Here is a 27,800-nt window from a genome sequence, read left to right on the forward strand (position 1 = left end):
AGCTTGGCATGCTCCAACCTGAGCTGTTCCAACGCTAGCTGATACTCCCTCTCTTCCTTCCTATCCAACCACTCCTCTGGGGACCGGGAAAGGGATGGGGCGCTGGTACTGACACTGGGCTCAGCAAGGGACTCCCTATCTATGGGGTCCTCACTCTCTGCTGACATCCATCCACTGTCATCACCATCCAACTCACATTCATCATCAGAATCTTCAGGGCTCCCCACAGACTCACCACCCTCATGGCGTGCGGCCCGGGCCCTATCTCTCTCACTGTGCTCAAGATCCCACTGACCCTTTTGCCACATGATCAGGCTGTCCCTAAGCTGGGACTGAGTAACCAACTCACTCACCTCCATGCCTCCCTTTTCGCAGAATCTGACCAGCTCTAATCTACTGTACCTAAACAGACTACAGAGATCAAAAACTGGCTCCATTTTTGCGGACGTTCTCAGGAAAAGTTTGACACAGGGAACCTGGGGGTCTGAGCTAAACAGGAGAATACAATTACAAAATTCAGCAAGATTCCTATCAGAGAACTTGCACTCCACTGTCCAGCGTAACACACACTCATTCACACACAACCCTCCCCTCGGACTGGTAAGGCAGTTTCTACCACCCCTGATTCTCTCAACCTGACCACTAGTGACACAGGTACCAAACTCTGGGAGCAGGGCGGGGAACAAGGTACTGGACAAAATACAAATGACACCTTTCAGGAGAAGCAAAACTGAACTTCACCTAAAAAACAATAATCCCCAAAATGCGGTTATCTAAAAAATGCAGAGCTTTGAAGTGTGGCCTGTCGCCACTGTGGTACAGCGCAAACACAAATCCTTATCCTCACCGCTTGCCGCCAATGTTAGAAACGGGACCCTGGCCGGCCAAGACTCGCGTCGAGGTCAGTCAGGGATCACCATTTCTAAAGTCAGGGCAGGGGAGTCACACACCAAGGCAACTCCCACTCGCCCTCTAGGTAGCGTGGCGCGAGCAGTCTAGGCTAAACCTGGAGGCGGTATGAGTTAAGTATTTGCGCACGCACCCCAGCAACAACACCCAAGGCCCACCACAAAGAAAGACTCTACACAAGGATATATATCAAAAATAGCCTTTGTATTTATAATAAACAAAACACATTAGATAACACACGCAAACTGTACAATGTGCCAGAGGCACGGGCAGAATTTACAAGGGGAATTATGTACAGGACAGGGCCACATGGACCACTGTCAGGGGTAGGCACTTGTTAAAAATAATACTTGTAGGTATACACTTATGTCGTAAACATAGAATGATTAGCACCAAAATTATAAATGCAACACACATCCAGTAATCACTGGAAAAGTAAGGACCTCCTACGCAACCCTAAAACACTGTAGGAAATCACGCAGGTAACTAGGACCTAAGGAAGGAATACCAACACCTAAGCAATTCACTCTTAGCAAAGGGAAGGAAACCTAACATGAAATGAACCATCAATAATCTACTATGCAGGTCACATCTAGCATAATGGAATAAACATAAACAATCCTCTCTGCAGGTCACATTTAGCCAAAGAGGGATAACCATAAGAATACCTAATCAGGTCACTTTTAGAAAAGGTACAGGTTAGAACACAGGCGCAAGAATTACATCATCAAGTACATTACAATGCGCAGGGTGCACAAAGCACCACACTCAAAAAGGGTCCCTCAGGCCAACTGGCCTCGAAAGGGGCGGAATGCCCTGAGTCTCAGTGTCAGGGAAGCTGCGCAGGCAGCACAGCACACAAACCTAAACGTGGCAACTGTCCACTAAGTGCTGGACAGTTGTAAAACAAGATGCACAACGTGGGAGCCAGGAGGGCTCAAGAACAAGGTGGGGAGACACAGTGTGGGAGCCTCGGGGCTACAACCAACTGACTGCCTGTGTCCCCCTAGAGCCTCTCAGGGCTCGCTGAAGAAATGTGCAAGGTAGAGCTCAGCGCTCTAAATCAATAAAATGCCCCCTCGAGCCTCTCTCAGGGCTCTCAATCAGATGCGGCCGTCGTTGGAGCCTCGCCGGGCTCAAAAACACACAACTGGCCCCCAGGAGCCTTGCAGGCTCGCACAGCACGAATGGGCGCGTTGGAGTCCCTCACGGGGGACTCAGGATCAAAAAAGATGCCCCACGGAGCCTCGCGCTCCTTCAAAGGAATGCCACACACGTTGGAGCGGCCCTCTGCCAATCGGGGCCGCTCAAAGAACAAAGGACCCTGTCCCCGCACTCACCGGTATCGCGCTGGTGCTGCGGGGGCAGGAACACTGCCGGCTCTTCTCCGCTGCAGCGCGGGGCTCCTCTTCCTCGGAGCCTCGCTGGCGGCGCCTCTTTCCTCGCTGCCGGGATGCGGAGGCGGGACTTCCGGTCGGCCTCTCAGGGGCCGCGCTGCTATTGGCCGGTCGGCCAGAACACTTCCGGGTCGTCGCGGGCAGCGCGGCGGCCCGTTCCAAGTAGGCAGGCAGCTTCTCAATACCCGAGGAGTGGGCTCCCTCGTGGTAATTATAAAATCCAAGTACGGGGCAATGCCGGGTGGCACCGGCCTTTAAATAATAAAATAAAGCGAGGTGGGCACTCGCTATGCCGAAAATCAGCAAATCGGCTCTGACGCCGGGTGGGCACCGGCAATGCAATAAAAGCGCTCTCAAGCGCCAAGAGAAGGGCGCCCAGCGCTACCAGGAAAATAAAGCGCGCCCAGCACTAGAAATCAGAATAAGAGCGCTCCCATGCACTCTAAGTAAAAAGCAAAAGCTCCAGCAGGGACTGGAGGCAGGCAGAGGGGCAAGGCAGGGCCAGAGCCAGCACACTGGGTCTCCAGGCAGGGAGACAGCCCAAGTGGCGGTCCTCTTGGCCCCAGCAGCAGCAGAGCCCCCTCTGGCAGGATCCTAGGCAGAACCAAGAACAGGACAAATTGTATGGGGACACAGCCCCTTTTTATACAGTAAAACCCCTTTGTCTCAGGGTGCAGGGTGGGGGGAAAACCAGTCGCAGCTGGTTCTGAAGTACTCTGTTTACCCCAACCACCCTCTCTATTCACTGGCAGGGCTAGGGCCATCAGTCGCACTACAGGGGGTGGAGCCAGCATTGTCTGGGGAAAGTCCAGGCCCATCAGGGACCAAGTGCACTCCTCCCAAGCCATCAAGCATGCTGATCTCACACTCACCACCGGGCAGACCCATCCAGCCTTCCTGGAGCCAGGCTCACCAGCCAGCTCCAGCCAATCACACTGCAGGCATATTTTCCATTAATATGCCAAGTCCCAGAAATGGCATTTCTACACATGCCACATTCACGCAACATACATCATTGCGAAGCATTCATTCCCACGAACACGCACATACCAAATTCGAGCATGCACCCCCCACACATCAGGAACTACTAGGGACACAGACATTCCCCATGCATCCCTATGGGAGAGCAGGCCAGCTTAACTACATGCACGCACTTTACTCTGGGACACAGAGAAAAAGTGCGCACAGACCAGAAAATCATCCACGCATATCACAAATTAAAAGCAAAAAGATTAGGGGTGAACCTGCCTTAAGGGCCAAGTCCAACACATACGATCCTCCAAAAAATACACCAGCCATTTCAAGGCAGGCACAACCATGCCAATGGATCGTAAAGCTTGCAATAGCACAGTGTGAGATACCATGTCAAAGGTGGCACTCAAGTCTAATAGTATGAATGCCACAGTGTCACCTGCATCTAAACAACTGCGCAGCATCTCCCTGACTCCCAGAAGCGTGGTTTCTGTTGAAACGCCTTTCAGAAAGGCTGATTTATAGGGATGTAAGAGCCCATGTACTGAGTTAATTGCAGGTTCACATGTTTTTCCAACATTTTTGAAAAAAATGGAAGCAAGTAAATGGGACAGAAGTTAGATGGCAATGTTGGATCTGCATTTGCTTTCTTTAAAGGCAGAAGAATCATAGCATGTTTCCACTCAGGTGGAATCACTGCTTCCTGCAAAGATTCATTCAGTAGCTCCATGATCAACCTCATGGCATGTGATTCAAATTTCTGTAACACGGCGACAGGAAGCGGGTCTAAAGGAGAACCAGATTTCAGGCTCCCTAAAATCAGACTAAAAGAAATGATATTGAGCGGAAGCCAATGCTCTAATTTACTCAAACAGGTCTCCTGTTTAACCTCCAGCTGAAAGTCGGTGTTAGATGGTGGGAAAACAGCTGAAACTAGATGTGTGGTAGTAGCATTTGGGGTATTTAAAGCAGAGCAAATTTTCTCTACTGTATTTTAAAAAAACAGTGCAAGATCCTCACATTGCGATTCTGTGAGAATCGGAGGGAAAGCTTGATTTCCTGCTGCGGAAAGTTCCTTTACCAATTTAAAAAGAGTTTTAGGACAGTTTTGGGCATTAGTGATAGTGGAACTCGCATAATCCGACCGGGCAGTATTACAGAGAATGATTTTCTCCAATTTGCTTGTTTATAAACAATTTTCGACCTAGACGCAAAGTCCTTCCTCCAGCGACTTTCCAACACTTCACATCTGCTTTTTTTCTATTTTTAGGTTTTGTGAAAACCAAGGGGCAGGAGGGTGGTGATTTTTCACCTTCTGAGTGAAAGGGGGGAGGCAGGTTTCAACTGAGTTAGAGATCTAATTTGTAATCGTCTCCAGGTCTGTCATGGAGACCTGGTTGATGGTAGGGGTATTGTTAGAAAAAAAAGTATTAAAAAGTTTCATATCTAGTTTCCCCCAGTTTCTAGAGTTAAACTTATTGCCTACAGCAGGAGTAAATGAGTTGTTCAAGTCTAACGTGACCCTGAAGCCAACCAAAAAGTGATCTGACCAAAGGACAGGGAGAGCAGGAGAACAGCATACATTAAGAAGGGTTGGGAAAATAGGATCCAATAAATGACCTGCCACATGGGTGGGGCCATTATTTTGAAGCAAAACAATCATGGCTGCCAAATCAGTAGTTAGGGTAGTGCTGACAGAGCACGTGGGATCATCAAAATGAAGATTCAAGTCCCCCACAATGGTGAAAATTAGCTGCTCCGAGCAGGAAGGGAAGCAGCCCAAGGGCCAACCGGCCCGGGACAACGGTAGAGTAGCATTCCTGAGAGGGTAAAGTGGGGGGTCAGGGCTAGTTGGAAAAGCATAGCCTTGCATCCCTTAAGAGCTAGTTTAACAGATTTACATGTGTACCGATTATTAAAAATAATTGCAAGACCGCCACCCAGTCTGTCTTCACGGTCACTTCTTAAAATGGAGTAATCAGCGGGCAACGCAGCCCCTAAATCAGGGCCAGAACTCCTGTGAAGCCAGGTCTCAGTTAAGAAAATGGCGACCAGGTGCAACTGGTCAAAAGATCAAATATGTCAGCTCTGTGTTTAGGAAGCGAGCGACAGTTGATGATAAAAAACGTCAAATCAGAGCTAGTAGTATTGGGGCTTCTAAAGCCCTGTGGTTTATTGTGATGGGGGGATTGAAGAGGGCATTTTGAGTTTTATAGGGCTGAAGTTTCAGTCTCCAGCCACACTTATGGCAACTATGCAGCATATTCTCAGTACTAGCAGGACGCATTTGCACGCAATCATCGCGTTGACAGCTGCGGAGCTCTTAGAGTTGTTTAGTGGAGTAAATAATCCAACATTCCTGGATTTGAGCTGGGGTAGTGGCCCATGGTCCCGGTTTGGCGCGGATGGGCGCAGACGAGCTTGCCTTAGGCGCGCCTTTGGCGCGCCATCATGTGCCCGCTGTGGGCATCTGCTGCGCGTCTGATCCATGGCCATTAAGTACGGATTAAGGCTGGATGGCGTGTTGCGACTGGAACGCTGACCGCAAGCAGCACATGGCCAAACCAAAATGGCAGCCAGGGACCAAGCGAGTCCCGTCAAAAGCTAAGGAGTATAACACACTCCGAGTACACAGCAAAAGATAGCAGCAATAGTACAGTTTTCAATTTTAAAAGCCCCCCAAAAGTTCTTAAAGAAATTCCCACAGTGCGCAATAAAAACAAGTGCAAATTAAAAAGTTAGGAACCTCACAGGCACTGCATGTTCGATCCCACACAAAGGGAGGTAGGTCCTGGTGGGGCTGATGGAGGGCTGGACCGTTTACAAATCTCACAAAGGAAAAAATTCCCCCTTCTCAGGCTACTTGCATTATACTTTAAGCTATGACCAAAAAACACTTTCATTAAATCTAGTCGGGTATGTTTATTTATACCTCTTAGTCAAATAGTTTCAAACAAAAAACTTTTTTTAAATGGCATGGGAAAAATACACAATACAACAGATTATTTACAGTCTTACTCAAACAACAATAAACATACAAATTTACAAAAATAACTAAGAAAATGACGTAAGACAAAACATCCAACATATAAGTTAAAAATACAATTCATCAATTTTGCAACACATTAGACCATATCCATAGTCACCATTATTTTTTAACAAAAAACAGACTGATTCAAAACAAGAGCAACAAAACATGTATCATTTCATCAAAAAGACACTAGATGTACTAATTTGCTCTTGGTGGATTTGCTGATTGCCAAATCCACTAAAAGCAAATTATATAGTACAGTTTTCAATTTTCAAAGCCCCCTCACAGTTCCTAAAGAAATTCCCACAGTGCACAATAAAATCGAGTGCAAATAAAAAAGTTAGGAACCTCACAGGCTCATGGTGCTCATATAAAGTGCTCTGATATCTTCAGTTCTAGTTTGCGCTATATAAAACTCCCCCCCGAAAAACCTCTTTCAAAATGGTACAAACGTTTGAGGGATTCAAATTATTTAAAATGCGAAGAAAGGAGATTCTACTCCTCCCAGGGCCACTTCAGGACATAAATTCAGTAAAAGTTACTAAACCGTAACAGATTAACGAGGATTTGTAGTCTAGGAATCGTTAGATGACTTCTACTTTTCTGCACAAAAAAAGTATCATTGCTTACTTATAAATGAATCTTTTTCTTTCCTTCTTGGAACTCCTTGAGTCACACATTCCCCATCCTCTGATCCGTCCCCTGATTCCTCCAGACATTGTAAAGTAAAATGTGCAGTGGTCCTACACCTCATATGTAAAAGACTGCACACCCAATAACTTTCTTATTTGCCTGACCACCACTACTTTTGAATTAGGAACTTCGCTATGAATCTAATTCCTTGGAGGCACACGGCCACAGGTACTGCAAAATAAATCCATTCTCTCATATCCAAGATCTTCAGTTCTCTGATGCCTTGTGAAATGTCACATGAGCTCAGGTGCGGGGATCTGACGAGTCCTTACTGGATCTCATTGCATCTGATCTTGAACACATCTTGCAACTCCCTGTTTCTGCAGGACAGATCATTCACTTTTTACTGTGGTCAGAGAGTAAATATAGAAAATGAAGGCACGAGCTAGAGGGATCAAACAATCTCCTGCAACATGCATTACTCATGTTTCTTCTTTATTCAAAGGCCTAACAGTTCAGCATCCATAGATCCTTGTGGAAAAGGGTAAGGTATGTCATTCTAAGGATATATATAACTGTCCATTGTGAGGTAACCTTTCTGGCATTACTATCACATCTATTTGAATGTTCCTTTATCCCCTTAGTATCAAAGAATAGTAAGATTTAGCGATGCCTGCTCATTCATTCCATTTAGGGTCGTGAGCTCTACTCTTTTTGATTAAGCCTATCTAGTGCTTTATATTTTATAGGGCAGACAATAGCCAGCTCTAATGGAGCGATGGGATGCAGCACAGGGGCAATATTCCATGCTACATGCAAGACAAAGGATTACTATAATAAGTATTTTAATATTTACATCCTCTCCACCAAACAGTGAAGTACCAGGGAACTCTATCTAATGCCACTGTCTAAATCTATCAACCGTGAAGGTTTGCCCAGACGAATAGCATAGACAGTGCCTGATTTGCAAAATAATAAGTGTTGGGCCTAAATTGTTCGAAGAAGACCACTGGCAGTGCTGCCGAATTCTAGATTACCTAGTCTATAATTCAACCACCGTCTCTTTTATCCATTAATACACTATCCCTGCCCCTGTATAGCAATGTCATAAGTCTTTTTTCATCCCTGCCTCCTCCCTAGCCACTGTATTTCCATCATCCAATTCCACCCTTCCTTCTTTGCTTCCTTTGTTTCTCTTTTGTTCTGGCTCAAAGTCTGATGATTAAAAATGAGTGCCCAAAAAAGAGTGCCCACCAGCAACCACCAGCTCAAATTTCACACTGAGCAAAGCGACATGTTTTGCATAGTGGAGTAGCAAAAAGGGCCTCTGTTGTAAAGAAGTGGAAGGATTTATTTAGCAAAGGCTCAATCCATTACTACCATGCAAATCTCTCATAAAACGAGCTTTCTAATTGTGGGACGGCATTGATGACATTAATGGAGGATCCCAAAAAATGCATAGTTATGGAGGAGCAAAAAAAAGTGTGAATACTTAACAAACACTGCTAAAGCTTTACTGTCAGTCTGCGGGAGAGGGAGGCCAAATACCTAGTGTATGCTATGAAAAACTGCCACACACAATGATGAAGAGGATTTCACCAAGGTAAATATAAATCACTTACCCTTGACGCATATTCTGGCTTACTTGTTGATAGCTCGTCCAGGTACAAAATTAGAGTCAGGTGACCACTGTGCATAGAAGAAATAAGGTTAAGAGATGTTAAAAGATAGAGATTCACATCGAGTTTTAATTTTGCGTTTGCCAAGATTCAAAATCCTTGAATTAGCAATGTTTTAAATATTTTATAAACTTCACAAGTTTTATAAACTGTAAAGTTTACGGTGTTTTTTGCCAGGAAGGTACCTTTGTCTTCTTCCCCAGAAGGCCTACCCATAATCCTAGATGCTCTGGTTCCAGAGCTTCTCCTGCTGTCCCCAACCCTGTCTCAACCATGTCAACTGCTGCTATTAATGTTGTTTTCCAGCTTGTATTGCCCTCCTGCAGATTGGAAAGTTGCCCATCTATGCCTTGGCAATGGTAGGAAATTTCGTCCCTTCTTGACCAGGGCATAACTCATAGGCATTTGCAGGTAAAGGTGCTTCCTTTGCCAGCCCCTAATTTTAAATTTTTTTAAATTACTACCTAGAAACCATTATACATTTTAAGTATTGATTAAAAGTAAAAAAACATTTTTTCAAATTCTAGCCTAGAAAACTCACAAACAACCAGTGAGGTTGATAACAATTACCACTGTGAAACTCTGAGCATCATATGAGTCCCCTCACCCCAAAGGCTTTATTACTCAATTGAACCTGGCTCACAAGCGCATATCGTTATTGGTAACTAGCGCTAGGGAGTAGAGCAAGTAAGATGTTTTACCTACAAACTTCTTCAAGATGGAGCTAGAATTGGTTCTGTGGAATGAGACTGAAGACTGTGTCTGGTGAGACTTTCATGGCTTTGGATATGCTCTTCAGGGAACCTCAAGAGGAAAAGAAGCCTGGTAGTCTGGTTACCAAAGCTCCTTGTGTCAGAAATCCTATTACAACTGCCAATGCTGCAAACAAGGCAGATGGATACTGATGGTTTGTTCCTTGGACGTTTACCTGCTTGCAAGTCTTTGCAGCATCTTCATACCCCGAAGACAATGCTGGAGCGTGGTGTCCATGCAGGGCACTGTGAGCAAGATTACAATCATGGGAGCTCTCGCTAGAAAGGTTTTCAGGCTTACGTTTCTTTGTAATAGGAAATTCATCCTTTCTGGATGGGAGATGCTAACTTCCATCCAATATTTTTATTTATTTATGTTCTACCTTTTGCCAACAGTGGAAAGTGGTTTGCACTGTAGAAGCAACGATACGTAGATGCATTTTTGTAGGCCTTTGAATCTGGTCTAATACAGTCCACTAGGGCACTGCTGTACTGGGTTAATACAGACCATGTTGCAATTCTCACTAACTCCAAATAGTACATGGGCAGCGGCCTAATACAGGCCCCTAGCTCAAGCAGTAGCAGGGAAACGTCTCCTAATGTTCCTTATTAGGGGCAGAGTAATAGGTTCGAATTTAAAAGCTTGGTAATTAGGCCCAAAACAACATAAACGCTATTCATGAATATTAGATATCCCTAAACCAATCCCAAGAAGTCCTAAGCGTGATTCACACCCGGTTCAGCACTATGTGATGTAAGAAACCAGAACTTGTAAGCTTTGTCTTTGATGTATTGGAGCTCTCACAGACTGCTCCTCTTTCAATGCAATAGCATTTATCTCTCCTTGAGCACAAAACAAGTCTCTTTGTCAGTCTTTTAACGGCTGAAACTTCACCCAGGTCTGTTGTTCTTCTCGTCGATGTAGAAGGCACCCACAAGAAGAATAAGAGACTTAGGGCTAGAGGGCCAAAGAATTTTTGTGGTTGCAAACGTCCTGATTAGCAGAATCGGGTCGTTTGCGACTGCAAAAATGCTTTTTGGGATGTACAAAGTCTAAATTGCGATAACTTGTTACTGAATTCCAATTTGGGTTCTGCAATTCGGTATATGGGAGGGGTCTGGTGAGGGCGTCCCTTCCTAATACCGAATTGAAATGTATGTACAAATGTTTGCGACCGAAATGCGATCGCAAAACATTCACAATTTACTCCCATTTGAAAATGCTGGTAACTCATTTGCGAATGGGACGGGGTCACCAAGGGCCCCCTTCCCCTTTGAAAAAGGTTGCCAAAATATTGTTTAAGAGCAGTCAGTGGTCCAACAATCCACTGCCTACTCTTACAAAATAAAACTTCAAAGGTTTTTCTTTCTGTTTAAATGCATCACATTTTCCTTTAAAGAAACCGTCCTGCGTTGAAAAAAATGAAGATTGCTTTATTAAAAAGCAATCACAGATATGGTGTTCTGGTGAGCTCAGCAGGTCACCCTCCCTGTGATGGCTGTGATTCCTAATGGGTCGCTAACTGCGACCTACCTCCTTAATATTCATGAGGTAGGTCAGTTTGTGACCAACAAGGAATCCCTAAATGAAACTCAATGAGTTTTAGACATTAGGAATACCGATTTCCTAATTGAGATCATCAGTTAAGAAATTGGTATTCCTAATGTTTGTGCATCTGGCCCTTAGATGTCAGTAATCTTAACTAGAGGATCACAAAGTGCTGTTTATCACAAATCTTATTACCTGCTTGCTAACCACCTGGCAAACGGCCATATATTAGCTGGACTCTATACCCATAGCCTGCCTTTGTGAAAATGCTATTCTGAGCAGCAATGCACAATGTTACCACACAAGTGCATATGTGTATGTATTTTATGTTTGCATTTTGTTCAAACAGACAGTGACTGGAAAGAATATACAAATGTATATAGTAAAGAAAACCTATTCTTCCAGTTGACATGTTCCAATTGCAGTTTATGCTTCGGTAATGTTTTTGCCATACCCACAATCCACAATCCACCCAAAAAGGAATGTAGTAGCTACCACCTCCATAACATTAGAACTTAATAGGGATAGATTTTAGGAAAAACACAGCATTGTATCAGACATAGATTTATGTGTATTCCTCAAGCTTCCATAATATTCGAACATATGACCAGCCATAGCGGTGACCATGTTACCTGAGCAGTTAGCAGTATTCTTGTAACAGAATTCGCACAGCCCACTGCCAGCCAAGAAATCTGTCAGGTATCACACCAGCTTCATATTTATTGGTGCTGTACCTGCTGGGATGAAGGCACCATTCTATGGCATCTGAGCCAACAGGTCCAGTCTCTAGCAGAGGAAAAAATCCTGCGAATCAGAAAGCAGATAACCTAAGAGTACACTATGAAGCTCATTACGAGCAGTTCGGTTATTTGCAATATATGCAGTAACTCCTTTTACCTAACGTATTGCAATTATGGGATTTGTGATGAATATGAATAGGTCAAATCTGCCCATGTTTATTTGAGGAAAAGCCCCAGTATTTACAAATATATGCATGTATTGGTGTTGTGAGCACCAAAATTCCCATGTTATTCCCCCAAAAGTTGTAATTGGCTGGTATTTATCACACCTGATAAAGTCCTTGAGAGATTGGATTTTATCGGGTGCATTAAATATCATGCAATGTACCATGCCACTGGTAATGAGGGCCAATGTGGAGATAGGCTGTATCACGAGCATACAGGTATGTCATAGTCATAGGAATTTTTTGAGCGCGCATATCACCCGTGGGTCTCAAAGCGCTGGCAACAACCCTGGGGCGGGAAAGAAAGAGAAGAAAATTAGGGGGAAGAAGAGAAATCAGAACAGACAGGTTTTTCGATTTCTCCGAAACTGTCTGTGGTCAGTTTCCATACGTAGCTGCAGAGGGAGTGAATTCCACAGAGTGGGAGCGAGATGTGAGAAGGATCTGCCGCCATTTCTGGCCGTGCGAATCTTACATCTTGATCAAGACAGCTAGCTATGCAGCAACATGAGTCTCTAAGCAAAGGGTTTATAGAGGCAGCAACATGACTTTACTCAATTCTGTTTAAATTGTCAATGACAAATATATAAATATGGAGACAGGGCACAATGTAAACAAATGAATAAAGGGTTTTAAAATTAGCACAGGGGAGGGAAACTTCACCTCTTTTTTTGGGGCTACGAGACAAAGGCCACTGTATCGTAACATATAAACAAGAGTCTTGTAAAGAAATGTAGTTGCTTTTTTTTCTAAATACAGGGACTGATCTCAAAGGTATTTCTGAGCATGTGAAGTAGTAGTCCCTCTTTAGGTACTCTTAGATGGCTTTGTGAATTGGTCCCAAGTCATCTTAAATAGGAATAAAATGTGAATATTTAGGGACTATCATAGACAACACAACAAGCGCCCCTTTACACTTTTACTAATAGGGAGCTGGACATTTTAGGCCGATTCACAAAGGCATTCATGAGGACGCAGGGTAGTACATCTTTCAACTACTTCAGTTTGTAATACATGCCTGTATGACTAGGCCCCACAGATGCTGGCATTATTTATTGCCAGGTGAAACAAATGTGAGAAATGTAAAGGGGCTTTCCCAGGCGGCCCAACAGAATGTTTTACCAGCAAACAAGTATTTGATGAATGCCTGGCTTTCCTGCTAATATTTTTCAAACATTTACAATAATGGCATAATGTCCTGTCAAAATACTTATTCTTAGCGTATTGATTTAGTGTGCAGTGGAAATTGTTTCATGTAACTCTGAGTAGATATTTCATCTGCTTTAATGAGGCGTTAAATTGTGGTTCATGTACTGTGAGATCTGTTTTAGTCTCATAAAAACACAATTCCATAACTTACGACCGATAAAATCTCTTTCCCAGTACCTGACTATGGCCCCAAAATATTCTTGACGTTTCTGTCTACCTAGGGCCAGGCTAGGAACTGCCCCAGATGCACACTAGATGTTTGCACCTCTGTTTGTTCTCCTTCATCGGGCTATGTTAACATTTGTGACGCTACATTTGTAATATCCTTTGTGCAGACAAAAGGTTAGCGTTAATGGGACAGTAAGTGTTCAATGAGTGCATGTGGCCGTGGTCTCAATACCACATGAGAGAATGGATTTTCCTGAGTTCCTGCACAGGGTTGCAAAGCTAGAGGGGATTCATAGTTAGCGTACTTTCCTGTACCTAATTTGGGATGGGTCCCATAATGTTCCAGTGAGCTCCAGGATTCGCTTTCCCCACAGTGGCGTACCGCCTCAACCTACATCTGCTCATAATGGGGTCCATGGCACCCACTAGATGTTAGGACATGGCTGCTCTTGAAGAATCATGGCACAGCTACAGAGCCAAGTGTTCAGTTTTTTGCAAGTTCCCCTGATCGGGGCCTGCAGGTGCCAAAGGAGTAAGTAGAGGGTATGTAAGTGTGGGACTCCGCTAACTCTCATGGGGACCTTTAGGGAATCCCTGAGGGTTTGGAGCGACTCAATAGGCATTGTGAGTGAACCACAGCTCCCTGTTTCCATGTTCATGGTGTCTAGAGGTATAGCTTGCCAATCATTGTAAACTTCAATCCAGACATCACAATTCTTTTATGGTTTATAAATGAAGATGAAACGTAAAAAAAGTCACTTTTTTTGTTTTCATTTTATTTTTGCAGTGCAAATTGGATTTCCATTCCTGTACTTCAGGCAAAATGATCTCAATGCGGTGTGGAGGCCCGTGTCCCTGTCTGCCTGCGCATGAAAGTCTGAAACGCAAGCCTGAAAAGACTGGTAAGTCATTTTTAGGGTCAAATGCCGGAAACGCATTAATCAGTATGCAAGTGATTGGACGCCGAGTAACCATAGCTAAAAGCAATTCCACCTGAACCGAGGCAGATACAGATTGCACTCATATTGAGAATTTGTTGGTAGACTAACAAAGTGTTAGTTTAGAAAAAGCCCCATGCATTTATAAACATTTTGCAATACAAACAAATAAACCTGTAAATTGGCACTTTGATATTTGAGATTGTGGAAATAGCAAAGGTAGTCCTAATAATTGGCAACATTTGCATATAGTGCCGTTTTCTGACACTGAAAAAATCTCATATTTGTATTTTGTCCCTTATTGCTGATGAGTTATAATATTATTAATGAGTCCTTAGAATTACATCCAGGTCCATGGTTATCATGGATGAAATAGACTTTAGCTTTATGAAACTACATCTAAAGGTAAGAAGTCAGCAAACTGCTAGTATATAAAAATGTTTGTGACAATATAAAGGTACAAGAAAAAAAGCTGAGTCCAGTGACGGGGTCATTTATTCCTTCTAATATATTGTAATCCATATGTGTGGTGTTCTGGCACCTGCGTCCATTTTTAACCTTTGGTGTCATGGTCCTAAGTTTCTTGTATTGTGTTGCCACTCAGTTTGTGTTGTGCTGCTTTTTGCAGTTTGATACCATAATGAAAACATCAACAGATGATATAGGCACATAGCTCTAACCATATTAAAATGAGAGTTTTCTGGCATTAGTATGTAGAATGTGTGTTATAATGTTGATATTCGGATATTTTGGAGATTGGCGGGAGGAAACCAGTCTAGTTTGACTGCACACAGTGCTTGTGCTGGGAAGGCTGGCAGGCTGGTTCTATAGATGGCCCAGCTTTCAAGGAACAGTTTCTGTGCTGTTTTATTTTTTTGGCCCCATGGACTGTGATAGGACCAAAAACCAGGCCCACATACTTGCCCTTACAAACTTGCCCATCTGGCAGTGCCAAAGTGATCGAAATTCCAGTCCAGCACTGTACCGTGTGTTTTGATTGAGTGATTTGCAAACGTTCTTCGTCTTTTCTCCAAAGCATGCTGAGGTTGCCAGTACGCGGTGTGTTTTAACTTGATCTTCATGTTTTCAGTACTGTTGACACAAAAGAAAGAAACCAGCCTCACTTGTAGTCCTGCAGTGTCGTGAACAGCATGTCTCCTTCTCTGAAACCATGCACTGCTGAAACCAGATTACATTCTCAGAGTGGGGCTGGTTCCTTCCCTGTTCTGACTGTTTGCTCACCATACTTGTTTACTTTCAGTTTGTTTGCGTATTGCAGCAGGGTATCCTTTCTGTAGCAAGGGGAACTGCTTTGATGCCAGGTGCACTCTCAGCAAGAATCTGTTTCCATGGCTTCATTTTCTGTTATAGAGATATTGAGCTCATGAAGTCTTCCATGGTAATGCCATAAATCCCTGTGGTAAATTATTACATGTCATTAGTGGCACTATTTTATTTTATTACAAGTGAGTTCTTATATCAGAATTGGATTGGGGAATGTGCTTGAAGCTTTTGCGCATTCATGGTATTGAGCATGCATCGTTGTGAAAGCTGCCTTGATACGGGTGCAGCATGTCTGCCTCTGCTACAGTGGTAGACTTTTTGTGTTCTTCTGTTACTGACTTTCAGATATGATATGCAACACAGTTATGGTCTGTAGGACTCAGGTAGGCCTACACCAGTTCACCGCGATGCCTTGGGACACCCATACTCATGACGGCTCTGCAGACTTTGTGTGCCGTCACAGTTTCCTCAGGTGATCCACTTCCAGCCTGTTGGGTGCCGGGCCGAGGGCCAGTGGTGGCAGTAGTGGTGGCGCGGGGAGATGGGTGGTTTGAAAAAAAGGTTTAAAAGAAAATATCACTTACCTGCTGGCCGGCACCTCTCCTCCTTCCTCTTCTGGCAACCGGACGCACGCAGGCTCTCAGAATCCCTTGGCCAATCACGACGCAGCTGTTACCAGCATAACAACAGCTTTGTGACTGTCTGAGCGGCCTGGTTCGGAGCTCAGACCGGAAATGGGAGCCTGTGCATGTTCTTCACCCTCCTGCCTGGGGTAAGCAAAGTTTTAGAAAAACATGGTAATATCTTCCTCTCTGAATTCATAGAGAATCATAGTATCCTGCATACGATTCAGACGGGCACTGACACCACTCTTTTGGCAGTTGTTGAATAAGCCAAAAGGCTGCTTGATTGAGGTGTATTGGCAGCAATTATTCTCCACAATCTCAGTTCTTCTTTTGATATTGTAATTGATTATATATTGGCAAACCGGTTACAGAGTGCCGGAATCACCAGAACAACCTTAAAATGGCTTAAGTCCTTTCTAAAAGATCGGACTTTTTTAGGTATTTGACGGCGAGTTTCCCTGTATACTGTGGAGAACCCCAAGGCTCCTTGTGGAGCTCTACTCTTTTTAATTTGTATATGAGACCACTTGCTGATGTTGTCCTTCCTGTTGGAATCTCAATCATATCCTATGCAGGTGACACACAACTGGTCTTCTCCCTCACGCATAGAGAAGATTCTGCATTTCCTTCTCTAAGCCCTTGCCTGGAATAAGTTGCCAAGTGGACAACCAGCTCAGGTCTCAAATTAGATGGAGACAAAACCGAGCTTATGGTCCTGGGCAATAATCTGAATCCTTCTCGGAGTCTGGCTCAAAGCCTGTTTTAAAGGGTTTGTGAATATAGTTGCATGAATCACTTAAATTTGACTCCCAAGTAGTAAAGCTCGCTCCTAGCTGTTTTGGCATTCTGAGGAAGCTTCTCGAAATTCTCCCTCTCCTCTCCCCACTGCAAAGAGGCTGGTACTTCAGGTGTTCATTCTCTCTTGCCTGGACTATAGCAACTCTATCTATCTGGTAGCATCGAAAGCCACAATAAAGAAATTGCAAGTAGTGCTAAATTCGGCTCTTTGAATATTGCACAAGATTCCCAGACACCAATCTGCCCGACAAGCTCTCTGACTTCTCCAATGGCTCCCTGTTGCAAAGAGAGTTACATTCAAATCACTGTGCATTGCTCATATGCCCTTCTGGAGAAAGGTACAATAATCTCACGTGCACTGCTCTCCTTTTACATCCCTCAGAGAGCTTTACACTTGTCGAATGCCTATATTGCTAAAACACCTGTCATTAAAAGGGCAAAACATGGGGGGCATTCCTTCACGTATAATGTAGCTAAATTGTGGACACCCTTACTCTCTCCCTTCGCTCAATCAAAAAGGAGCTTCCTTTTAAAAAAGCATTGAAAACCTGGCTCATCCAGAGTTGGTCCCCTTAATGCTTCCCGTAATGATTCTGTGCTACACGTTCAGCACTGGGATACCTATTTGTAGCTACGCGCCCTATAAGCGCTTTATAGAAAAGAATAGAATGCATTAATTATGAAAAAAGTTTAGCAAAACATTAGTAGTGCAACAAATTTTGCAGGTTGATAGGAGATGTGTCACAAGAACCTCAAGTGGTGTCTGAAATCTCATTGCATTGCTTCACTGCCTTACCGTGAGCAGCGACACTGCTGATTTGATGTAAGTGTCATATTTATCTAATGTGGCCTTGCTAGTCAATAGATAACAAGTACTGCTCTCACACAATTAAATAGTCCTTCTTTCTGACCTCTCAGTTTAGAAACTCAATAGAAACCCTGGGATTCGAACCGGCCATCTTGAGGTTACCTTTAGACTTCTGCAGCAGATGCGTCTGCCCACTGACTCATCGTCTCAATGTTAATGATGACTTCCGAATCACATGGCCGGTCTAAATTTCAACCTGAACAACCTGCACATATCATCCTGACTTTGAAATTGTGTCTTTGACTCTCAGTCGAACAAATAATCAAATTTAAAGCGTCCTGTGCAAGATACAAAGGGGCAGATTTATGTTAACTGGCGCATCCCCAGGGATGCGCCAGTTAACATGCGCCACAGTGCGCCACAGCTCCGCCACCCATGCTGCGCCGCATTTATAATGCGGCGCACCATGGTGCAAAAACGGCACAGATGCGTGACGCATCTGTGCCGGAAATGTGGCGCATTGCTGGAGTTGCATCGCAAGCGCGACGCAGCTCCAGCAAGGCTCGGGGGTACACCATGTGCACAATGCTGCGTCAAGACCTACGCCTGCCTCAAGCTGGCGCAGGGTTTTGATGCAGCATTGCCCTGAAAGTGACTGAGTGAAATCTCATAGATTTCACTCAGCCACTTTCAGGAGGCGTTCCTGCGCAGGAACGCCCCCCCTTGCGCAGGAACGCCTCCTTATGGCGCAGTGCTTTACAACGTGACGCATCTCCTAGATGCGTCACGTTGTAAATAGGGCGCATTGTTTGCGCCGCAGTTACGTCAAATAAAGTGACACAATTGCGGCGCAAAGAGGCGCAACGGCCTCATAAATCTGCCCCATAGCCTTTAAGAGAAAAGAAGTTGAATGCATGCATCGTATGTCTCCACAAAGCATCCTTGTCAATAACCTCAATACAGGCAACATATTACTCAATGCAATTGGTATAACAAGAAGCATGGAGGGGTAAATCCATAGGAATCCCCTGAAATGTAAGGTTTTCGGTGTGTTGTTAACACTCTCTCATAGACGTCTACCCCACTATAAGAAGGGAAAGGGTATACCCAACTACTCACCAGCCCCAGGATGATCATCGGCATCCCTCCAATCCAATGAGCTGCATTACAATTTCAAGGCAACATGTAGGGTTTATGTAAAATATTCAAATAAATAACGTTATGATGTTAAATATTAAACATATTTACACCACAAACTCCGCAAATAAATGAAATGCCTGTGGCCTTCTCTATGTTCAAAGTGAGAAATCAATATCCAATGACTGAGAATCTGTAAGAAAAGCTGTGACAACAACTTAAGATATGTAATATACTACAGCGGCAGAACCCAGGAAGGGGTTAATGCATTTATCTTTAAATTCTGACTTAAGTGTCAAATTAATATCTCTTGAAACAGTCTCAAGATACTACTGTTGTGCGCGGTACAATATCTAACATCTTTATATTTTCCGTAAAGTGTGATTCTCTGTATATTTCCCTAGCATCTATTTTGTGATGTAATTGCAGTCAACCATTAGGGTTATGTAGGCAATAGAAGTTCAATTGTTTTGGGTTGTCAAAAAGGACACAAGTTTAGCCGAATAATACATACTAGAAGGACTCTAGAAAAGTTGTTGCAAATCACAATGTGGCAATATTCTGAGGGCTGTTTTTAGAGTCTGATGGAGCAGGTGCTCTGTTGTAAATTGCCAGGGCTCCAGCTTCTAGATACTTGCTTTGCTCTATTGCCATTCCTCAACAGGGGCATCAGGTCAGTCAACCAGCTTTATGTAAGATGGGCAACCATTGCTAGATTTCACTTCCTGGGACTGCTGTGCTAGGCATGGTCATCCTGGTCAGGGAATGTCATTGATGTACCCACACAGACAGGAAAGAAAATTCCTTATTAATTTTTCTTTTGTTTTTCCAGAACAAACTCCCTCTTAGGGAAGTTATTCTTGAAGGACAAAATAATTCAGATTCAGCCTGCAGAGTGACTACCTCACTGGCAGCTATACTAAAGGTTTAGAAATCCCCTCCAGGCAGATCGGGATCTCTATATTTGGCATGAGGTCCTCTGCCAGGAGAGCAAACACCAATTCCTCCACTGAGCTGGAGGGCAGCCCAATAGTATCTATCTTCTCCCATGAAACTAATGCAAACAAAGATTAAACCAAATCAAAATTGAGAAAGGCTGTGAAGGTACTGTGAAACATCTTGACACAAAACAGCTACTGAAATCAGCTGTCGCCGCTCCATTGTGGAGGAGGAGCGCCCCCCGTTGCCCCGACCCTTAAATAAAACAATGATAAAACAGGTTTTAAACACCTTTTATTATCGTTTTATTTAAATCCTCTGGACCCCCTCCAGGACTCTGACGAGTCTTGGGGGGCAGCACCAGGGGGATGACACTGCTGGTGGGGGAGTGGTAGTGCACCCCCTTAACTGCGCATGAGGGTTTGGCCAGCCGTCTTAGGCCTGCCAAACCGTTATCTGCAGTGAAGCTCTCTCCAACCCCAGCTGCGTTGTTGGGGCTGTAGAGAGCAGGCACAGGCTTCCAGTCTGCCTGGGAGTGCAAATTGCAGGTGCTCAGGCCAATGCTGATGCTGCTTTCGTGCCTAAACATAGAGCAAACTTAAATAAATAAAACAATACCAAAATGACAAAAACAAATTAGTAGAACCGGAAATATACTTTTTTAAAAACTTAAGTAAGAATACTGCAAAAAATCAAAAAAGCACAAAGCAACAACTGTGGATATCTGGTTGTGCCGAATGGGAGAAAGTCACAAGTTCAGGACAAACATGATGGAGTGGGGGCCGGTCATAGGGAACCAGTTAGGCCTGCTGCAGAAAGTACCTTAAATCCTAGTTTGTGCCATGCTGGGTGGACCCGCGTTAAAGATGGATCATGCAGCAGGTGCAACAAGAATGCTGTGTGAGGGCCTGCATCATTGAGAATCCCATCAACAGGGCTTGCAATGCAAAGTCTGACGTTTTGAAGGCGGCTTGCAGTTGGGGCGATGCGTCAGTCTTTCTCAGGTGAGGAGGTCAATAGGAAGCAGGTCAGCACAGCAAAGCAGGAGTCTAGCAGAGTGGCAGTCCTTCAACAGCACAGCAATCCTTCTTCCTGGCATAGAATCCACAGGTCCAGAAGTGTACTGAAGTGGTGGTGTCTGAGGTCCAGTATTTATATCTAGTTTTGCCTTTGAAGTGGGAGAAAAGCTTCTAGAGGTTTACTTTTGAAGTCCCCAGACACCATACCCTTCCTGTCCTGGCTTCAGACTAACAACCGGTGGTCTGCAGAACTTTGTGTTGTGGGAGAGCACACCCCATTCAGCTGTAAGTGTGGGTGTGCCCAGCTCCTCCCTTCCATTGTGCCAGTGATATCCCATCCAAACACACTTAAGCTCCCTATTATATGTGGCTGTCTAGGGGCAATAAACAAAGACCAATTGTCAACTAAACCCAGTCACATGACCAAAGACAGGCTAAAGGCTCTAAGGGGCAAATACATAAAGCACTTTACCGGTCACAAGCAGGCCGATTCATAGAATCGGCCTGTTTGAGACTGGTAAAATGCTATTTGCGATGCATCAAGCCCAAAAGCATTCGCAAAACAGGTAATCGCAATTTATGTGATTACCTATTTTGCAAATGCAGTTCGGGAATCGCAAATTGTGATTCCCTAACTGAGATGCATTATGCATTCACCAATTGTGTTTTTGCAATTTGAAATCACAAATTACCATCAACTTTAAGTTGATGGTATTTTGTGATTCCTTTGAAAAATGCACAAAAATGCATTTTTGAAAGTGCAAAGTGGTGCATACACATGCCCTTATCTTTGTTAGTGGCCTTTTGGCCCCCCTGCACCCTTAAAATTGCATGTGTAATTTGCAATTACCTATCTGGTAATCAGTAATTGCACGATGTGCACAGTATTTCTAATCTATGTCGTTTTGGACTATGATATATATACACACACACACACAACATGACACATTTTTTTATAATCAGAATAGTGGATATGATTGGTAAAGCAGGTGCTGTGGCACCAAGTCCTAGTGGTATAAAGGGCCAGCTAAACCCCAAGTTCGTTTTACTATTTGTACTATTAGATTATTATTACAGTAGGGTCCAGTGGCCACTTTTTTTTGGCAGAGTTGCTTTGGGCCTCTGAGTAATGATATAAGGGTGGGAAAATTGTAGCAGAGGAGACACCTTTCTGGGGGCATCAGAGAGAAGACAGTGACTAGGATGGGACGAAATGAGAGTTCATGTATTTACCGAAGGGCAGAGGAGACATCCCACTTGGCGAGACAGTACTGATCACTGGTGAAGTAGGTGCAGCAGCACCAGGGTCCACTGGTCTAAGAGGCCCACTGTATTACAGTTATGTCTTTTTAAAAATAAAAAAGGGTATATGAGCTAATTTACCTTGCTAGCATTAGGACCACAGGCACCTTTGCTGCAAAAAGGGGGCAACACATGAGAGCTCATGTTTTTCTGGGGGAGTAAATGTTGCCTTATTAATGGAGATGCTCAATTTGGAACAAGGGAACTAGGTTCAAGTCCCAGCTTTTGCTAAACATCCTGTGATTATTGGTGAATCACTTAATTTCTCTCAGTCTTACAAAATCTCACCTTGGGTAATGTAATTGGAGTATATTTTTTGCTGCTCAGGGCCATGGTTATTATTACTATAGCAGGTGCAGTCGCATTGATCTGAGGAGTGTGATAGGATCACAGACACCAAATTATGGGATGCAGAGCTTTTCTTTATTTCATGTTTTTGCCTAATGAATTTGCTATTTTGTAAGTTTTACAGTTATTGTGGAATATATGGCATAGAAAACATCTCCAAGAAATGATCTCATAAGCTCCGCCCCCTGTGCTCAACCTTGCCCCTCCCCCAATCCTTGTCATAAAGGTTTGGAGGGGGGCCTGGCGTCAAAATGTTTTATTTGGGGGAGCTTAGAGCAAAAACGTTTGAAGACCTCTGCTCTAAAGGCTGAAGCTACACTGGACCATTCACCGAAAACTGTTTTTGCTGTCTCTCTGTGCCTGCCCTTCCCCTTCACTTAGAAAGGTGAAATGTAGAATCTACCAACATCAGGTAACGAGGAAAATGTAAAATAAGTGTCATGTTTCATTTTTAGGTCAAGCTTGATCGACCTTTTATATCTCTACTGTGGGGTTTTCATACCCACCAATTGCCATTGGCTGCTATCTGGGTCATTTAAAAATGCTGGCTTGTTATTGGAGCCTTTGCTTAAATAACCCTCCTTTGTGGGCTTAGCTCCCTCGCTGGCGATTTCACTAAGAGATCGTTTTGTTTGGCCATCACACTGTACAAGCGTGTGATCGCCTCTCCTCTCTCCTCCCTCCGGTCTCATTTATTTATATCTGTTTTTTGCCTGCACTCAGCGTGGCTGCCTGCTTGCCTGAAATAAGAGCAGCTACTGTGCACGTCAGCACCTTGCTTGTATTTTTATCGGTTTGGATCATTTTCAGCTTCAGAATAGCGATACAGATGCTACCCTCAAAGTGGAACGCAAGTTCAGCATACAGCCTCTACAGCGCTCACTCATCCCTGCAGCACTCCAGGCTTGTTCTGTATTGCTGCTCATGTTTCGTTTGTAGGTCCTCCTTTCTTGGTTCAGATTTGCCATTCCTGTGCAATTTAAATATGTCTGTAGCTACTCTTCGTCATGTGTCACTGCTTGCACTGTCCCTCTCCTGCTTTGCTGTTTGACTGATCTACCCCCTCCTTCTCCCTCTCCCCCCACTCTGCCATTGCTCGCCCGGCACCCCTCCCACGTTATTACCCTATTGTAGTTTGTTACCTCGTCTCTCTCCTCCCTTGGGTGTTGTGGCTTCAGGCCTTTCTATCATCCCCTCGCACCTTTCCCTCATCACAGACTCCAGGACATCAACTAGACTGAGACCTGGCACCTCCCTGGTAGACAGGGCAATTTAAGGCAGTGCTCCTTGCCTCAGCATTCTGCTGGAGTCCCATTGCCACTGTGGCACATGGAACAAGTAAGACTAAGCCCATGGTCCCAATCTCCCTCTCTTGTACGCGGGGCGATATTGTACTGCAGTCCCTCATTATCCCACTGATGACTTAGAGCTGATACGAGCATGGGCAGATTACCCACTACCCACCAGCTTCCCTCTAACGCCTAGGCATAGAAAACCCTACCACCCAGGCGGGAAACTAGAGCCAAATTTTGGGGTGGATGGGGGGGGGGGTCTGAAAAAGATTTTGAGGGGGCTAATTCTCCCAGCCGTAACCAGAGCGGCTGTAAAAAGGGATTAAAACACAACAAAAGCCTCATTTAAAAGTACTCGGTCTTATTTCTACTTCAGAAATAGAGAAGGTAGAGATCATTAAACTCCCAAGAGCGATCTCAGATCACAACCCGCTGTTGCTCATTTATGATCTGGGAAGAGTGGAGAGGTCAAAATCTTTTTGGACATTTGAAAGGAGATTGTTGGCAGACGATAGGCTTGTAGATCATTTGAATAAATGGGCGGGAGAATAATTTGCAGCAAATAGGTAACGGGGTCTGGGAGGCTTTTAAAGCCTTAAGGGGAGAGACATTAGCTGCTCATCCAGACTTAGAAGGGAGGATAGGGCGGAGGTAGATAAACTTATGGGCAAGCTCTCTACCGTGGAAGAACAGCATATCAGTGATATTGCCTCCGGTGATGATGGTAAGGAAAGCCATGATGTTTTGGTCACTGTTAAAGCGGCCCTGCAGAAGGAAGTAACACAAAGGGCAATAAGGGATTTTCAAGCCTCCAGGGCAAAAAGAGACGAAACAGGAGAGCAAGCCGGTAGAGCCCTTGCCCTACGGCTAAGGCAAGAAAAATCTAACAATCATATTGCCTGTATTGATGAAGATGGAAATACCTATACAGAAATTAAGGATGTTGTGAGGGTCTTTGAGAATTTTTATAAAGAACTGTATGATGTGGGAAAGACTGAGAGTAACCAGGGGCAGAAGTACCCAGATAACGGTCCCTGTTTGAATGGGATAACCAGAGCGGACCTTGATAAAGATATATCATATGAGGAGGTCCTGACTGCACTGCGGGAGTTAGCACCAGGAAAAGCCGCTGGCCCAGATGAGATCCCCCTGGAAGTGTACAAAGCATTGGAATGTGAGTTCATTCCGATGTTGGTCGACCTATTTAACGGGATTGTATACTCAGGGGTTGTACCTGATTAGTGGAAGGAAACTAACATCATAATCTTTCACAAGAAGGGGAAACCAGCAGAGAAGCCAGGATCCTATCGGCCAATATCTTTGATCAACACCAACACAAAGCTTTACTCAAAGATCTGGGCCAAGCGGTTGGGCAGGATCATAGGTGATCTCGTCTCCCTGTGGCAGCATGGGTTTGTCCCAGGACGGGGCACAACTGACCATACAGGCAGAGCTATAACTCTATTTGACGCCCATGATGCCACGGGGGGGGGAGATCGCCATGATCCTGCTAGATGCAGAGAAAGTGTTTGATTGCGTTGATTGGGGCTTTCCCTGGCGGATATTGGCAGGAAGAGGTTTCGGGGAGAAAATTATCAGAGCGCTCAAAGCCATGTATATGGGTCCGACGGCGAGAGTTACGGTTATGGGGGAAAAGTCGGATAATTTTATATAAAGAGAGGGACGCGTCAGGGCTGCCCCTGCTCCCCTATCCTTTTCTCTTTGTATATCCACCCCTTCATCCAGAAAATATTAGAGAACCCAAATATTCCTCCCGGGATTTTTAATGGACATGTTAATAAGCTTCTAGCGTATGCTGATGACCTGGCTATACTTACAATGAACCCCCAGCAGACATTACCGGTTCTGGTACAGATGGCGAAGGTCTTTGGTCTGGGTTCTGGCTACCTCCTAAATGAATCGAAAACTCAAATAATATGTTCAAAAAATATTGTGAAATCTGATTCTAGATTTGTGGACTCAGCGGTTTATTTGGGGGTAAAAATGAATGCATCAGTTGAAAGAATAGTAGAAGAGAACTACCTCCCTTTAATCAAATCTCTAGAGGCCGAACTGAAAAGAATAGATGTATTGCATTTTTCCTTGGTAGGCAGGGTCAATGCTTAAAAAATGGTAATGTTCCCCAGAGTCTTGTACCTCTTCAGGGCTATTCCCCTTCTCATAGATGATAAAATAATGAATAAGATGGAGTCAGTTTTTATAAAGTTTATATGGCAGTACGGCAAGATTAGACGCTCCACTAGTTTCATGTCACTGCCAAGGGAAAGGGGTGGTATGGCACTCCCTAATCTTAGATTATACCATTGGTCCTGCCTCCTAATTCAAATGTCTATCCTGTTTCAAACTGATGCTAGACCTGTTGGGGGAAACTCAAACTCTGGGATCCAGGGACCACCCCCAATCTATGAAATGTTGCTGGGTAGGAATGCCACCGGTCTTTTGCTCCGTGAAGTCGAACGTAGGTTTTATAAAAAGGTACGTTATAAGACTTTATATGGGGCCTGGTCCGTTTGGAAAACTATCCTGAAATATTTTAAAGCCCCAAAAGTAAATTCCTATCTTCATTTGGCAAATTCATGTCTGTTATTATAATTTGGGGGCTGGTACATGATAACACTATCACGACCTTACCGGGCGCACAGCTAGATATAGTATTTCCCCCTATTCAAAAAAAATTTCAATGCTTTACTCTAATACACTAATTTCAAATTATACTTTTACTCATATTTATTGTTAAACCTTTTTTCAAAAAAACATCCATATTTTACTTCTCACTGCATTTCAATTTCAATATACCTCTTAGATACATTGCAAAATACATAAGTAAAGTTCAACTTTGTACAAACAATAAATTCATTGTTACAATTTGTATTATGGCGATTGTTGAATTAGTTGGCCCGATACATTTCGGGACCCATGTCCCTTCCTCAGGGGCCTGTTGTTTGTAGACGTGTGACATGCAAAGTGGGCGTGCCAAGATGTTAGCAACTGAAAACAGTCGCTAACATCGCTATCTCCTATTACCAACTTTTGGAGATATTCGCGCTAAGCGCGAATATCTCCAAAAGCTAACACCTGCCCTGAGCAGTTCTTAGCCATGTTATCCAATGGGAGGGGGATAACATGGCTAAGAGCATTAGCTCGGTAATGCATGAATATCGCGGACTTTTCAGCGATATTCATGCATTGCGGCGATTTTTATCGCATTTGCGATAAACCTTGGTAATACCAAGGTTTATTTGCGGTAAAAATCGCCGCAGCTCTGCGGTAAATTTTTGTCTCTAACCAAGCAATAACGATAATTATCGCAATTGCTTGGTAATATGCCCCACAGTTCATACAAGGAGCTGAGAGAAAACACTTTCACAATTTAATTTAAGAATAAATCTACATCAATGACTTATTTGCTGACAAAGATTCATTGTGGAAAAATGTTATAGGGACCTTTAGGCAAGAACATGGCTTAAAGTTCCAGGTTTCGATAACCAATGCATAAAACTGCAGTCACGTCCGCACGAGCAGTCTTTATATTTTTATTTACTTCAACGCGTGTTCTGTGTCTATGTGCACCATTGCACTGCTTTTGTATATTCCCAATTTGACTCTTGTACTGTTATGTTACCTCACTCCCTCAAGTGTAAAGCGCTCTGATATCCTTCGGGATTAAGTTTGCGCTATATAAAACTTAAATAAATAAATAAAATAAATAAATAAATACAAACAATATGGTCCCTATAAATGGCACAGGAGCTGTACATGTTAAGCCTAAAAGCTAGATACTTCAAAAAAGTTATTGTATTAAATGTCAAAACATGAACTTCCCAAGTTATTTAGGGCATGCGTAGTTTGCTCCAGATCGTGAAGTTAAAGTATTTGTGCACTTGTAATGATGCTTTAGGGCCAGTTTATCAGTGCTGTACATATAAACACAACTCACATCAATTATTTTGTCTCTGGTTCCTGGACAATGACTGTTTTTGTGAGATCAACATCCTCTTTCGCACCATGGTTCTTTCCAATGACAC

General features: G+C 43.8%; 1 protein-coding gene across 1 annotated transcript in view; it reads left to right on the plus strand.

Moving 5' to 3' along the window:
• The window catches only part of SPOCK1 (SPARC (osteonectin), cwcv and kazal like domains proteoglycan 1), a 2,113,319-nt gene that overhangs the window by 1,431,615 nt on the left and 653,904 nt on the right, over positions 1–27,800 (plus strand). The window contains exon 6 of the mRNA XM_086931522.1: positions 14,051–14,165. Within this exon, the coding sequence (XP_086787648.1) occupies positions 14,051–14,165 (115 nt within the window). The remainder of the gene's footprint in view (positions 1–14,050; positions 14,166–27,800) is intronic.

The sequence above is a fragment of the Lissotriton vulgaris genome, chromosome 7, assembly GCF_964263255.1.
Source record: "Lissotriton vulgaris chromosome 7, aLisVul1.2, whole genome shotgun sequence".
In the NCBI taxonomy this organism is placed as follows: domain Eukaryota; kingdom Metazoa; phylum Chordata; class Amphibia; order Caudata; family Salamandridae; genus Lissotriton; species Lissotriton vulgaris.